Source organism: Micromys minutus (genome assembly GCF_963924665.1).
Source record: "Micromys minutus genome assembly, chromosome: 12".
Classification (NCBI taxonomy): domain Eukaryota; kingdom Metazoa; phylum Chordata; class Mammalia; order Rodentia; family Muridae; genus Micromys; species Micromys minutus.
This window is the reverse complement of record NC_137981.1, coordinates 37,332,600-37,348,155: the sequence shown is the minus strand read 5'-3', so window position 1 is coordinate 37,348,155 and position 15,556 is coordinate 37,332,600. Positions and strand designations below refer to the sequence as shown.

The 15,556-nt window shown below is 49.4% G+C and overlaps 2 protein-coding genes across 10 annotated transcripts in view; both read right to left on the bottom strand.

Annotated features, from left to right (window-relative positions):
• Positions 1-53: 53 nt before the first annotated feature.
• On the bottom strand, positions 54-10,737 carry NDST2 (N-deacetylase and N-sulfotransferase 2). 2 transcript variants are annotated; one of them, XM_080925968.1, is made up of 15 exons: positions 10,463-10,737; positions 9,796-9,884; positions 5,565-6,875; positions 5,286-5,373; positions 4,835-4,989; positions 4,455-4,640; positions 3,850-3,978; positions 3,543-3,725; positions 3,359-3,455; positions 1,951-2,074; positions 1,640-1,814; positions 1,273-1,443; positions 1,070-1,179; positions 806-908; positions 54-704 (listed from the first exon to the last, which is right to left on the bottom strand). In XM_080925968.1, exons 3-15 carry the CDS (start codon positions 6,573-6,575, stop codon positions 579-581), a joined length of 2,658 nt encoding a protein of 885 aa, XP_080782094.1. In that variant the 5' UTR covers positions 6,576-6,875; positions 9,796-9,884; positions 10,463-10,737; the 3' UTR covers positions 54-578. The 2 variants fall into 2 exon arrangements, with proteins under 2 accessions (XP_080782094.1, XP_080782093.1); XM_080925967.1 differs by having other exon boundaries at positions 54-908.
• Positions 10,738-11,100: 363 nt separating this feature from the next.
• CAMK2G (calcium/calmodulin dependent protein kinase II gamma) overlaps positions 11,101-15,556 on the bottom strand; it is a 57,485-nt gene continuing 53,029 nt past the window's right edge. For all 8 annotated transcript variants that reach the window (XM_080926917.1, XM_080926920.1, XM_080926919.1 and 5 more), the window contains 3 exons: positions 15,107-15,201; positions 13,509-13,753; positions 11,101-13,044 (listed from right to left, as the gene is read on the bottom strand). In XM_080926917.1, coding sequence (XP_080783043.1) covers positions 13,521-13,753; positions 15,107-15,201 — 328 coding nt within the window. In that variant the 3' untranslated portion in view covers positions 11,101-13,044; positions 13,509-13,520. The remainder of the gene's footprint in view (positions 13,045-13,508; positions 13,754-15,106; positions 15,202-15,556) is intronic.

Here is a 15,556-nt window from a genome sequence, read left to right as displayed (position 1 = left end):
AGGGTTTGCTTGTTTTTGTTTTTTTTTTTCATTGTAATGAAGTAGACAAAACAGAAAAATAAGGATGTTTATTAAGGACATTTGTAGCCCACAGCTAGGGCTCATATATAGCTCTATGAGCAACTGTCTGACCTCATCCCCATTCAATGTGAATGACACTAGGGAGGCCAGGCCACAGGTAGATCCCACTCTCTTGACTAAAGGGGCCACAGCAAAGGGCCCTCTCATGGGTAGGCATTGACAGGTAAACTGCTGGGGATGAGGAGGGAAACCATTGAATACATTCTTTTACCCCTTCTTTGCACCCTCTCTTGCTCACTTCCCAGATTCATAGGTCAAAGGTACCTAGTACCTAGTACCATGGGGTGGGGGGGCGTACAAAGGGAAACCCCTTTATTAGGCCCCAAAACTATGGGAAAGAGATGGATGCCCCTCCCTTTTCAGCCATTCCAATCCTGGGGGCCACTGAGGTAGAGGGGTAAGGGGCCAGGTCGTTTTAATCCCCCTGTGGGCTCTGCTCTAAGGCTTGCCCCTCAGTGAAGTTAGCAGGCTTTTTGCTGGTATGGAAAGACTGGGCATCAGCCCACACTGGAATGCTGCAATTCTTCCCGAAGCCACAAGGGGGCTGGCTGTCCAAGCCGACTCAGCAGCTTTGACAGCTCCAGATTATGGTTCCGGAAAAAATCCGTAAGGAAAAGGCGAGACTGGTGGGAGAAAAAAAGTGAGAGGAGAAACAGACGGTAAAGAGTTCAGCAAGGTCAGACCCTGGAGGTGGAGTGGCACCCATAACCCAGGACCCACTTACCTCCATGTCCATGTCTGGGTACCTCCGGCCTTTGCTTCTCCCTAGACAGCGAGTCTTACCACCTTCAAGCCCCTGGCACCAAAATCCTTTATCTTCATCAAACCTACTCAAAGGAACAGGGCACTAGGTGTCAGGGAGAAGGGAAATTCAAGTCCCACGAATGTACCCTACCTCTCCTAGCCCACAGGGAGAAATGTCTCTTCCAAACAGAACCTCCTTCCCTTCCCCATAAAACCTTCTTTCCCTTAGTTTATGCTCTCCCACCTGAGGGTCCTCGTGTAGTTCAGAAAGGGGGTGATACCCAGGAACTTCTGGATGATCTCCATTGAGGCTGCTGGGTTGACACGAAGCTCCTGCCCATCCATAATCAGCAACTGAAGGGACAGGGATGTGGTTCCCTCTCTATTCTTAAGAAGACTGGGCTGAAGGGAAGGGGCACCCTTATAAGGGCTTTTGCAGGAGAGTACCTGTCCAGGGGGATAGTACATCAGCCATCGTTGAAGGTGGGTAGAATAGTAGCCAGGAACGAGACAACGGCTCTGCAAGGAGCGAAGAAGCACAGGGGCCTGAGAGGAAGCTGAAATCACTTGGTAGAAGGTGTAGTTCAGAGCAACAGGGTCTCCATGTGCTCGCTGGTGCTGCAGGACAGGAGAAAAAGGAACAGCGCTAATTCCACAGTGATTCTGGCCATCTTGTCTGGTGACATCAGCATCACCATCCTGCTTTAAGGGACTAGTTTAGTTTCCTGACTCTCATTCCTTCCCGTGTCTCTAGCAGGTACAACCTTCTCCACCTTTCCGTTAAGGCCTAATGTGTCCCTCACTTCAGACAAACCTGGTACCAGGAGTAGGCCCTGTCAGCGGGGTTGATGAGCACAGTGATGATCTTGGCTCTTGGCAGAAGGGCGGCCCCCCGACGTGGTACAACCTCTGAGTCAAAGTAGGTGGCACTTTTTTCAAACAGGAAGTCAGTGCTGGCATTGGAAGGAACAGGGAAGAAGTCCATGTACCTAGAGAGTAGCACAGAGAAGAGAAGAGAGATCTCAGTGGCAACTGAGACTTTTGCGATCTGGCAGAGGCTGGGACAAGTTATCTTTTAAAGAAGGCTGTAGTCCTCTGAGGAACACGAAAGGGGACCCGTCTCACCAGTCGATGCCCTTGTGGTAATTAGGGCCATTGAAGAACTGAATTTCCTCAAAGGTGCTGGGGCTAGGGAAGCTGCTTGTCACAGCTGGGTGCAGGCTCAGGAAGAAGTGAATAGCTGTGGTGCCTGCAGGGAAGAGAAAGACCAGCCTGTTCAGGAGAGCAGCCAGCTGAACAGCAAGAGTGTGAAGAAGATAAGAACATACTCACTTGTGGGTTGTAAAACTCCTTTCAGCCAAAGCAAAGTGAGAGAAAGAAAGCCCGAGAAGGTCCAGGATTGGGTCAGACCAGCTTTCACCCTCCACCTTATCAGAATCACCTGTAGATCCCCCTCCCTAGCACTCAGGACTGAATCTAATCCTTTAAAAACGGTGATGCTTTGTCATAGAGCTGGGGCCTCTGACCACTTTGCTTTTCTTATTTTGAGATTAGGTCTTACTAAACTGCTCAGGTGTCCTTGAATACACTGTAGCCAGGCCGGCACTAAAGCTGATACTCTCCTGTCTCTGCCTCCTAAACTGCTTGGATTACAAACCTTTACAACCAAGCTTGGTCATCTAATTGACTTTTGAGACAAGATCTTCTGTAGCCTAGGCGTGCCTGGATTGTTACACAGCCAAGGCCCTGGGTGGCAAGTGATCCTGCTGTTCTACTGTGCTGGCTTTATGCTGGGCCTGGAATCCAGGGCTTCAGACATGATCAGCAGACACCCCAGCCCCTATTTATCTGTCTTTTAAACTCTGCAGATGGAGCCGGGTACAGTGGCTTACAAATGTAATTCTGGCACTTGGAAAATTGAAGCAAAGAGATTAGAGGATTTAAGGTTGGCCTGGGTGATGAGATCCTGTCTCAAAAACTAAACAAACAAAAAACACAAAACGAAAAAAAAAAATTGCAGGGCTAAAGAGATGGCTCAGTGGTTAAGAGCATAAGCTGCTTTTCCAGAAGTGCTGAGTTCAATTCCCAGCAACGACATGGTGGCTCACAGCCATCTGTAATGAGTTCTGATGCCCTCTTCCGGCATGCAGGTGTACATGTAGACAGAATACTCATATATATAAAATAAATGAATAAAAATATTTTTTAAATATTGTAGTGCATTCCTTTAATCCCAGCACTTGGGAGGCAGAGGCAGGCAGAGAGTTGTGTGAGTTTGAGGACAGCCTTGTCTACAGAGCAAGTTCCAGGAGAGCCTAAATTATACAGTAAAACCCAAGAAAACCAAAACCCAAACAAAACAGTGAAAATAACTGATTCCCTCACGCTGTCCTGCGTATGTATATACACATGCATGCAAGCACACTAAATTAATATAATTTTTTAAAAAATGAAACCTTTTCTCAAGAGACTTGATTAATGAGAAGTAGGTATGAGAAGGCAGCATAAGATAAATTGGCTGTGAATAATTTACCTGTCTTCTGTGGTCCCACAATGAGGAACTTGGGGAGTCGATCACAGGTTTTCTCCTTGGACCAGATATCTTTGTGTCTCTTGTCATCACAGGGATTCTGAAGGTTAGGCCACGAATCTAATAAGGACTAATCTTGTAAACCCTGGCCCCCATCAGATCAGCTCAGCCTGAGCGCCATCCTTACCTGCCAAAGGGGGCTTCGTTCCTGAGGAAAAAGTTCAAAGTACTTTTGTGCAAGAGGGACAGGAGGAAGGGTCTGCAGGCGCAGTCGGGTCCAGCACTGGAGGAAGCGCACCAGGCTCTCAAAGGTGTATAGGCCCAGCCGGTCATTTCCATAGTTTGACAGATGGGTCATAAAGACACTGATCTGGAAGAAGATGCCTACCTGTGAGTCTCAGCAAGCCCCTGTCCCAGAACCAGCTTCGGTGCACAAAGGTACTGGCTTGACAACAGTTTGGCTTTTGTCTTCCGCTTCCCTTTTGGCACCTTACCGGATTAAGCAACACTGTCAGAAAGAGCTCTCCACCTCGGATGCTTCGATCTAGTTCACGAGAACCTCCGGGATACTCATTATAGAAGATGGTGTGAGTGAAGAGGCCACATGTTTGCCGGGGGAGCACCTGAGAGGAAAAGAAGATACAGGGATAGATGAGATGTGGATGGTAAGACAGAGAGCAGATGGGGACCGATGTCAGGACACACTGGAAATCCCTGGGTTCAGAGAGGCCTGATTTGAAGTTATAGTAAGAAAATTCACTCTATGTAGGGCTGGAGAGATGGCTCAGCAGTTAAGAGTACCGTATTATTGACTGCTCTTCCACAGGTCCTGAGTTCAATCCCCAGCAACCACATGGTGGCTCACAACCATCTATAATGGGATCTGATGCCTTCTTCTAGCATGCAGTGTACATGCAGACAGAGCGCGCGCGCGCACACACACACACACACACACACACACACAAATCTTTAAAAAATTTTTTACTATATGCATAATCATATTTTGTGGACACCCTGGGCTGGCAGATGACAAGCCACAAGTCAATGCTGGTTGAAGGCTGCCTGAATGTCGGTTTGAGTTGTCGTGGGAATCCCTCACCATGATGCCATTGTGAATGAAGCCACGGCGGTAGCGAGCAGGGCGCAGATGAGGGTACTCTTCAGTGCTGGTCACCTGGATACCCCACACAGATTTCCAGGCCTCATAGAGCTGCGTGTGGATGGGGTACACACCAGAGTGATGGGGAGCCACAGCATACCCAAGATCCGTAGGAATCCCATGCTCCTGGGGATGGCATAGACTCTCACCAGGACCTGGTGAAGTTTGGGGAGTAGAGGGTAAAGAGGGTGGGGATGCCTCCGAAGAAAGAAAACTGGAAAGGGTAGAATAGGGTATCCATGGTGGTGGTGGTGGTGGGGTGTTAAAAAAGAAACATTATCTCTGGGAGAAAGTATGGGAAAGAGATCCAAGAGTCTCACCAAAGCAAACTGTTTGTTGAGCCTCATCTGGTCAGCTAGCACGGAGCGATTGTGGAACAGGTGTGGCTGCATGTGACTCCACATGTGAGGGAACCACCAGAACTCTCTGCGGTGCTTCAGCAGCATGTCGTCCCCTGCATCCTCCTCTTCTGTCCCTATGGTCACACACTGACTGCTGGTCACAGCCGGTCAGTCCCTATGCCCTTTGTTCTGTAACAACTCTGACCATTTTCCATCCTTTGGACATTACTGACTCCTGCCCAGGGCCCGAGGTTGTCTGTTTGTTCCACTGCCTAAGTGTTCTTCAGCCACCAATACTAATGCAAGACATCACTAGCTCATTAGTGAACTATGTCCCTAAACTTTGTCCCTTTCTCCAACTTGTCTGTCCAGGGTTAATACTAAAGAGACAGAGCAAACTAAAGTTGATAAGAATAGGGAATGAACTCACCGGTATGATAGAACTTGCCCGAGAAGCCCAGGTTGAAGGTGAAGTTGGGAACTAAGGTCCTGAGTTTGTTCTGGGTGTTCAACAAAGCCTAGGAGAAATAGTAGAGAAATGCCAAATGAGGAGAAAACAGACTGATTGAGAAATATATAGTAAGTAGCTTCCTTTCCAACTGTAAAAAGTAGAGACCTATGACCATCTCAGAATCAAAGCAGGGAATCTGATAGCCAGAGGTGGTAAATCTTCTAGCAAAATAAACAGAAGAGAAAAAGAAAAACTGACCTCAACATCAGCCACCTTCATGCGAGTACCTTCTTTGCCCACAAAGATGTCATCAATGTCTACTAAGATGTAGCGGTCAAGGTCCAGGCAGAGGCGCTTGCCAGTGAGGTACGCAACAGCATCAACAAATACAAGTTTGTGAAGCCAAAAAGAGAGGCCATGTCCAAACAGCACCCGCTGGATGCCATCATGAAGCCCCAAGTCCTGCACCACAGTGGGGAGTCGGGCTCGCCGAAGAACTGGTCCTGGCACAGGGAACTCAGCTGGCCGATGGCTGGCAATCAGCACAGGCTCATAGGTGCTGTGATTGGACTGGAAGATGGTCCAGTCATCACCAGGCAGTGGTCCTGGCTCCAAGCGACTAGGGCGGGTGAGATGTAGTAGAGGAGCAGAAGGATTCACTTGGTAGTCCCGGAGCCCCAAGTTTGAGTGTAGGAAAAGGGGGAAGCCCTTAAGTTGGGCACTCAATAGGCTATGCTCATGGGCTCGGAAAAAGCCGATGATGCCCACACCATACTCCACACAGTACCGATCTAGCAGTTCTCGACTCCAGGCATCCAAGTTGACATACTTTAGAAGGTTCTCATAGATGACTAAGACATAGCGGCCGTGGGTCTGATCAGTCAGTGTGGGCATATCCCCTCGGCCAGGTGCTAGCTCAGTGCTATAACGAAAGCGACTAGACTCCAAGATGGCCACAATCTCCTGCCCCAGTTGCGAGTATGCACTTTCCACAAACACAAGGACCACAGGTTCTGTTCGAGTTGTTTCTGGAGGCCTTGGGGGTTGAGGTGGGACTGGTGGCCTTGCAGGGCCAGGGCCAGGGCCAGCAGCCCCACTGCTACTACAGTCTCCCAAGGGTAGAGGCAGGGGTTCCTTGGCCTTGGGGCTGGTGGACACGTAGTAAGCCAGGAATCCCATGGAGACAAGACTGAAACCAATCAGCAGCAGGATGAGGCGGTGTAGTTCCAGCTGCCGAGCAGGGCGTACCACCTTCCACAGCTGGAGCATGGCGAGGAGAAGGGAAGGATAGGGACCACCTCAGGAGATGGGAAGTACAAGTTCTGTAGGTTAGAACTGTCTTGGTAGGGGAAGGATTCTCTTAGGGTCAGTTCCCTGATGAACACAAACACTTTCAGTACAGGATAGGGGAGGCAGGAAAAACAACAGGGTGGACTGGACAGAATCCACTGGTGTCAGGTCACCATGGCCCCCTGGCCCATGCCTCAGGCTGAAACTTGATTTTCCTCAGCCCTGGTGAAGGTTCTTACGTCAGAAGTCAGTGAAGTCCACAAGCTTGGCCCTTACAATCTGTAAAGCAGAGAAATTGGTGGGTTACTTCTTCCTTTGAAAGTCTGTCATTAGCCATTCTCCTTGTCCCATCTCTTACCCCATGTATATTTGATGATCTCTTCTGTGCATGTGCATTTGTACCTGTGCACTAGTACATGTGTGTGAGCTCGTGTTTGTGTGCGTGCGTGCACCTGTATAGACCCAGAGGTCAATATCAGTGTCCTTCTTTACTGCTCTCGTACTTTTGAGACAGTCTCTCGCTGAACCTGAAGCTCTCTGTTCCAGTTAGATCGGCTGGCTAGCAACCCCCTGGTGTTGCTTCTGTGCTGGGGATGTGTGCTGCCACACATCTGGGTTGTCATGGGTACTGGGAATCTAAACTCAGATCCTCCTTACCCACTCATTCTTTAGAAAAGAATAAAGCTTATGTGGAGGAATACAAGTTGGATTCCATACCTTGGCTTCGTAGCTTGTCCACTTTCTTAGGGAACGTCCCCAAATTCCCCTACATCAAGCTGAGGCAGGGACTCAAGTTAGAAAAGAGCCTATCCATGGAGACCAAACAACCAGGAGGGCGAAAGAAATTCACATCCTATGTCTGAGAAGTCTGCCAATAAGCAGGAGCTCTGATGGGCTCTCGATAACAAGTGGATGACACATCTTAGAAGTCTCATGATCCAACGAAACATCAGATAGGAGAAGCCTCCTGAGTCCTAATCTTCTACCTCGGTCACGTCCATTACCACAGCCAACAGTACTCATGAACTTTCGGTCAGTCATGTGCGCACTACAGTGGGGGTGCTTGAGAAATGGTGAGAGCTAATCATACTATTAGCTTCTGAGCCCAGAACTTGGGAGGCTCTTCTTTCCACTACTGTGAACAATTACCCCATACCCTTCTGTCCACCCATAGCAGAATCAGCAGAGGAGATAAATGCACACCCAGGGCAGGGCATGCCATCACTAGCACCTAAGGAAGCCAGAAAGCTGAAGCCAGAGTCTCCTTTCCACTCTGCGTTTCCTTCCTAAACTAACTGAGGTGCTACTACATCCTTATTCCAGAACAGCACAGGAAAAGCTGGGTAACAGACTGGGTGGATACGAGGAATGGGATCCAGGAACAGAAAGTGACTTGAGGGTGACCAGAAAACGGCTTTAAGGAACTCTAATTTGACAGTTTCTTCTTCTCAAATGAGACTGCTGCAAGTTTACAGTTCCCTTTTATTTTAGCCAATCTGAGAAAGGTCAGTAGCTGGCAATCCTGCTCTTCTACCTACTCCAGTGCCTGCAGCTCAGTGGCCATTAGGCAGAGACAAGGTCCTTCAGAATCCAGAGACATGATTTATGGTGATTTAGGTAGAGCTCAGCTCTCGCCTGGGTAAAACTAATTGAAGTAAGAGAGCTGGGAGACAGAATAAAAACAGATGGGGGCTGGAGAGATGGCTCAGTGGTTAAGAGCACTGGCTGCTCTTCCAGAGGTCCCGAGTTCAATTCCCAGCCCCAACATGGTACATCACAGTTGTCTGTAACCTAGTTCTTGGGGGATCTGACACAGATATACATGCAGGCAAAACAATACACATGAGATTAAAATAAATGAAAAGACAAACTGTGTTGGGGCGAAAAATCCCAGTGTAGAAGCAAAGGCCATGTTTCTACTGGGTGAGGCTCTAAATGCAACGGTGGAGAGGAAGATAGGGAAGCAGGGGAGAGAGTGGAAGTAGGAGGAAGAGGTGCAGATCATGGGAAGAACTGAATTCTTTTGTTTTTATTGACAGGATTTCTCAGTGCAGCCCTGACTACTATATAGACCAGGCTAGCCTCCAACTCTGCCTGCCTCTGTCTCCTGAGTGCTGGGATTAAAGGCATGTACCACCACTGCCTGGCAGGGACAGCTAAATTCTAACAGGGAAAAGAGTATTAAGAACTCAGGGAAAGCAGGCTACACTTTACATGTACCACTGGTTTAATAATAGTATGTACTGAGTGTTTACTACTTGTTGGATATTCTTCTGAGAGCTTTGCATATACAGACAGATCTGACTTTGATTTATTACAACGTGCAAATGAAGCTGGGTGGGGATGTTGCATGCCTTTAATATCAGCACTTAGAAGAGGCAGAACGATCTCTGAGTTTGAGGCCAGCTTGGTCTATATGGCGAGTTCTAGGACAGCCAGGGCTACACAGAGAGGCACTTCCTTAGTAAACCAAACCAAACCGAACCACCAGCACCACCAAAAAAAAAAAAAAAAAAAAAAAAAAAAAAAAAAAAAAAAAAAAAAAAATCAATGTGCAAATGATGAACATTTAATATAATGTATACTTCATATGGTTTTGGTTTTCAGCGCAGGTGATGGAATTCATGGATTCGCACATATTAGGCAAATGCTCTACCAGGAGTTACAACCCCAGGCCCTAGAATTTTAATTCTTTCCTAAGGTATTGGACTTATTGACAAAATGTTTTTTTTTAGGTTTATTTTTATTTATGTATTTTATGTATATAGGTACTTGGTCTGTATGTCCATCTGCACACCAGAAGACAGCAGCAGATTGTAAGCTGCCATGTGGGTGCTGGGAATTGAACTCAGGACCTTTGGAAGAGCAGCAAGTGCTCTGAACCACCGAGCCATCTCTCCAGCCCCTTCTTGCAATGAGAGACAGGGCAAGTACCTACTCAGCCACACAAGCAGGTTAATCAACTGGCGTCACAGAGCAGAGGTCACTGATAAGCTCTTGTGGTCAGTAGGTTAGAGTACTATCAGCAATTTAATTTAGGATATTTTAAATCAAGTTTATCTTTAAATCAAGTTTATCAGTAAATCAAGAAGCACCCGTGTTTAATGCCAGCTCTAAGAGTTGTGAAAACACACATAACTAGTATTAGTTTCATTTTACACGCGTATAATTTCAGGCCCAGAGAAGTTTAGGAACTTACCCAAGATTACAAGTTAGTGGATGAACTGGGATTCAAAGGTCAGGCCTGTCAAACTGCTGCGTTGTAACCACTGCATTTTAGCTTCATATCTAGAGGAAGCGGTAAGATTTAGAGAGGGGATCATGTGAGAACTTTTGGTGGGGGAGCAGTGGGATGACTAATGTTGGAGGAAGAACATGTGTGTGGCAGTGGAAAGTTTCCGAGGAAGGAGAAATCCAAGGGTCGTCAGCCAAAGTGAGCAGCAAATACAGGGTCAGGGGAGGGCTGGAGGTGTGGGCCCACCACTGGATAAACAGAGCCCTTGCAGTGGGAGGAAGGACCTGACCTTGAGGATAGAGGGACCCTCCTTTGGGAACTACGGGCTAGCCAAAGAAATAGGAAGCCCACAGGTGGGGAAGCTGGAGGGGAAGGGGCAGGGGTGCGGCCGAGAGTTGACATCCAGATAGGCACCGGCTGAAAGAACCCCGTGTGATCCGGGCGGAGTGACCGGAATGAGGCTACCGAGGGGAGGCCAGCGGCTGGGACACGGGGCAGGGGTGCACAGGGCCGGATGGGTGGCCACCTAGGACGACCCCGCGGGTGGTTTCGGTGGCGACACTCGCGGGAAGTCTGACGGGGAAAACTGAGAGCAACCGTGGATGGGAGGCTGCTCTCAAGGATGGCTCACCCTGTGGAGTGGGCGGCGTCCCCGCTGTCCCCGGGCCCCGCCGCGTCCCGGGGCCGCCCGGCTTCCCTGCTCGCGGGGCCTCGGTCGCGGCGGCTCCGCCATCTCCAGCAAACGCTCCGCCGCAGTCGGGCCCAAGTACTGCTCCTGCCAGGGGGAGGTGGCGCGCTGCGGCTCGTGGTGCCCGCTCGGCTCCGCGCGCTTCCCGAGCCTGGCGGTCGTGCGACCGGGATCTGGGATAAGCCAGTGGCCCTCCGCAGTGCTTAGCCAAGCCGCAGGCTCCCAGGCCTCCGGCCTCGCGCGCGACCCGCCGAGCGGACCCCGTTTTCCATACCGGGTGGCACAGTCTGTGGAGCGTCGGGGCGGGCCCAGGGCCCAGGCCCGTCCACTGAGCCCCGCGGAGGAGGGAGCCCGCGTACCGAGGGCGGGGTTACCTCCGACTGGGGCGGGGCGAAGGCATGGTTCACCCCTGAAGAGGCTACTTCCTCCCTGCCACCCCCACTTCAGCAGCTCAGGCTGAGTTTAGAAGTTTTCTTCCTTGCTTCCCAAGGGAATGGGGAAAAGATGTTCGTCTCCTAGTGAAGCCTTGTCACGCAGGCCCGTGGCTATGAGCCTCCAACAGCAACACCACAATGGACTGTTTAAAGGTTATTTTATTAAATATCTTCAAGGTTTCATTGTAACAAAGCTATGAAGGGACTACCAACATTCAGAACAAACACTATTTTTAAATTATTTCTATGTCATCATGCAAAAGTTCTGCATCAAATGCCTTCCATTTCCTGTTTAAAAGGTGGTTCGTTTTTTAAATAGTCTATTAATAGTCTATAGATGCTGACATTAGCCCCAGAAGTGGAGTAAGAACGCTAAGAAGTGGGGCTGGAGCAGCCATATGAAGCTATGGGTCTCAATGAGCTCTAAGACCATTTGTTGTCTTCAAGCCAGCAAAACCAAACCCTGTGGTGAAGGTATCTGTTGGCTGGCACTGCAGGCTGCAGGGCAGGAAGGGACTAGGGTCCAGGGTCTGAGGCATGCACGAGGTGCTTGAGGAGCCTGGCTAAATTCAAGCACCAGCACCCATGAGTTTGTCTCTTCTCAGCTGGTTCCAAAGTCTGTAGTTCTTTCCCCAGCTCCTGTGCCTCCTGAAGGTCATCCAAGGAGCTGAAATCTACCCACCTCCCCACCCCCAAATGCAGATAATGTGCAGTTGTTTGGTGGGAGGAAACCAAGAGCAATTGCTCCTCCATTACCTTCTCTGTTATCTGCCTAAGGTGCAGATCTTTTCTTCCTGGAACTCCTTGAGCACAGAGAGGGACAATGAATGCAGGAGCCTTGGCTCTGGACCCCTTTTTGGGGTACATGCAGGTGAGGGGGTGATACCCATGCAGATTGCCCAGCAGAAGAGTCTATACTTCAGTTGGTCAGTAAAGAGCCTCATTAAAGAGGGCGCTTCTCACCCAAGCAGTCAGTTCAACCTCAAACACCGGGAAAGAGATGGACGTGCAGCATGGGAAGAAGGGAGGCAGCCCAGGGGGCAGCCAGAATGCATAGAAACAACCACCATCTCTTATCCCACTGCCTCACTCCTCCCATCCCACAGGGGCACTTGGCAGAGGGCCCAGGCCCAGATGAGGGTCAGCATGGGGACCACCACCATGAAAATACAAGACAAAGATGGTCCAGATCAGCACACAAACAGAACTGCCAAAAGTGGCAAAAGGAGCCCTGGCCAATGACGTTTTACGTTAGGAAAACCAACAGGAAACAAAGTAGCCATCCCTCCCCTTCCACCTGCAGAAACCTGGCCTCAGTCTCAGGCCCACGTGCATTGTGCATCCTATAGAAATGGATGAGTAAGTGCATGTCAGACTAACACAAGGTTTCACATCCGCTGTGTCGGACACACTTCTGCAGCACCAATTCTCTTCCTCCCTACACTAACTGGAACGGTAGAGCAAAGTCCAGGCCTTCAGTCCTGAGGTCATGCTTCGCAGCCGCCTCCACAGCAGGCTTGGAGCGCCGCATTCTCTCCCAAGTAGGTCCGTTAGCCATGGTGTTTTCTTCTTCCGCATACTAGGTGTCAATGCATATTCTGAAGAAGTCCACTCCTAGATCAGGCCACCACTGGGGCTGCGACCACACCATGGCTCTGTGACCAAAGCTCTGTCAAGAGTCCTTGCCTGGTCCCCCGGAGTCCATGGGGGCCTGAGGCCAAGCTCACCTCTTCAAAGCTGGTGGTGAGCCCACTGTTCACTCCTGGATTGAGAATCACACAAACTCCTGCCTTCTTGCGAGCCCAAGGGCTATCAGTTGTTTTAAAACGCATCATGATACGAATTCCTTTTTTTTTTTTTTTAAACAATCTTATTTTCTTTTTTTTCTTAAATGTAAAAAACACCTCGGTACAGCAGAGACAGACACGAAGGGCGGGCGGGAGGGCTGCATGCAGGGGCGTGCATTGGCTGCTGCCGCTTTGTAATTTAATTGTTTTAAACCTCAAACGAACAGGACCGCCGCTGTCACTCAGGCCCTCCAGAGTCACTGGCTGCGAAGGTTTAACCTCCAGCTGGAATCTCATGATGCCCCTGTCAAACAGAGCAGGAGGTGGTAACAGAACAGAGAAGGCCATTGAGGACACAGGTAAACTCATGGGATTTTTGGTACACTACACACTTGGCTAAGTCCTTGAATGGGCTAGAACAGGAGAGGTTAATGTTTAAAAAAGTACATCTCACATTTGAGCGCCTACTCAGTCCTTTGTATATGGTATCTTAATCCTTACAATCCATCCTGTAATGGAAGTAGGAACAGTATCTTTTGATAACTAAAGAAACTAAGTCCTAGCGGGGGAAGAATGCGTGCACCAAGTCTGAAGTCTGTCTGATGACACAGAAGCTTAGCAAAACTTCGATGCCTAGTTTCTGCCTCCCCTCTGGGAAGGCCCATACCTCTTCCTAGAGTGCTCCCCCCCTTCCCTTCTCTTACTCCTCCGACCTGCAATCCAAGCCACCTCTCCCCTTCCCAGTCACTTCTCCCCCACCAGCAGCACCTGTGGCTGAGCTCACTGCAGCGGTGCGGCAGGGGCTCCTGAGCAGTGATAGTGGACATTGAGCCACTTGCCGTCCCGGCGGTGCCACACCCGGGTCTCCTCTGACTGACTGGTCCGAGGCCGACCCTGCCCGTCGATGTACTGAGTGAGCCGGATATAGGCGATGCAGGCTGCGTCCTCCCCGATCACGTGGACATGTGGGTTTAGGATGGTGGTGTGGATAGGCTTGCTGTTCTTGGACAGGACTGCAGGGGGCAGGGCAGGGAAGGGGAGGTAGCAGGCATTAGGCTTGGCCATTTCTAGAATTCCCAAGTGCCCCAAACATTGCCCATCAGAGGCCATGAATCTCCATTACATTAGTTTCATCCAAAAGGAAGAGAAATGTGGATAACAATACTACCAACTACCCTTTTCATTAGGTATTATGCTGAAGTTTTACATGCAAGAGAGATGTATTTCTTTACTGATATTTCTCTCACTATATGCGGGGGCGGGGGGAGACTCAAATCAAATATTTAAACTCAGGACCATGTGGCTCTAATAAAAACCTGTGGTTTTTCTTCTTGGTTAGGCTGGTGTTTAAAAGCCCTAAGCTTATTTTGCCCCTAGCTAAGGCTAGAAGAGAAAAATCATAAAAGCAATACATTCAAAATCAATTTATGACTTAAAAAGAAAAGGCACATTGAAGTTTGAAATTCCCAAAGCACCCAGCTCTGGATCTCCCCCAAGTTCCCAGGGCTCTCTGGGTTTGGAAAAGTGAAGGGAGCTGGGCGGCCACTCAACATATGCCCTGCATATGGTGATGCTTGTTTTCAGATTCCCTTTAGTTCATCCCAATACTACAGAGGCTGCAGGAGACCTCCCTTAGAACTAATACAAACACTGCTCTGGCTCCTAGAATTACTTAGCTATCTATGGGATTATGCAGGCAGCTACAGTGTGGAGAAACCACATGCGCAGAGGCAGTGGGGAAAAACAGCTACGACATAAAACTCAGGGCAGAACAGGAGACATCAGGGATGAAGTGGATAAGAGGAAGGAAAACTGAAGAATGAGGGTTTTGGAAAGTAGAGGTGGAGGCTGTGATGACTCAGTTCTGGGACTTCCGGGAGCTTATGAACCTCCCCTATCCAGATGCTTGGCTCCCTCGACGTCCAGGGTATCCTCGCCACAATCTCTGACCTCACAGTTCACCATTACTGCTCTGTTACTTGCTTACACACTCTTATCCTGTTTGCAATCTCCTTTATTGTGAACCCTGCAGACACAGACCTCCATCATTGCTTGCTGAGATCATCTTGAATTAATCTTGAAGAGTTTACAGTCTGTCTTGGAGACAGGTGCTGCTTAAAGAAACACAGTGACCCTAGTGGTGACGGTCTTAACAGAGCCTTGATATAGCTGCCAAGTGAATGGGCACTAAGCCTTTGAGCAGTGCCAGTTAAAAGCCAGCAGGGCACAAGGAAGCGAGCAAACAGAGCAGGATGCAGGGGGAAGGTCAGATAAGGCAAAAGAGGTATCGAGGGTAAAGGGTGGGTAGGGACAGAGGCGGGGGAGAGGGGCAGGCAGGAGTTTATCAGCAGCACGAACCCACTCACGATTCTCAAAGTAAAACTTATGGAAATCCATCCCCTCCACGAGGTTACCAAGGGCTTCTGGCTCAAAGGAAGTGAGGCCCGGGTCACAAATCTTCCTGCAGAAAAGAGGGCCAGGGGTGGGGTGGAGGGTAAAAAGCCTGTCAGGCCTCTATGGAATTACAGGACTTGTTAATTAGTTCTGTTTGTCCCATGGCAGGTTAGCTGTGAGCAACAGCTGACAAGACTCTTCAGTGTTTGCCTGCAGAGCCACTTAGAAGTCCTGCTCTTTTATCCAGAGTCAGGATGACAGGGCAGGCTTAGTTGTGGGGAGTCTACCTAGAAGGAATCCGAGCCTATGGGCTTAGGGTTTGATTCAGACAGGGCTTAAGGTCCAGACTGCACTTTCTGCAGGATCAGAGACACTTTTTGGTAAATGGAAGTGGACTCGGGAGATGATCTGAAGGCAATGAG

Coding starts and splice junctions, on each gene's coding strand:
- NDST2 (XM_080925967.1), bottom strand. CDS start 6,575: ATGCTCCAGCTGTGGAAGGTGGTACGCCCTGCTCGGCAGCTGGAACTA. Junction 4,990..5,285: donor GGGCAAGTTCTATCATACCG/GTGAGTTCATTC, acceptor GTGTGACCATAG/GGACAGAAGAGGAGGATGCA. Junction 909..1,069: donor AACTACACGAGGACCCTCAG/GTGGGAGAGCAT, acceptor TCCTTTGAGTAG/GTTTGATGAAGATAAAGGAT.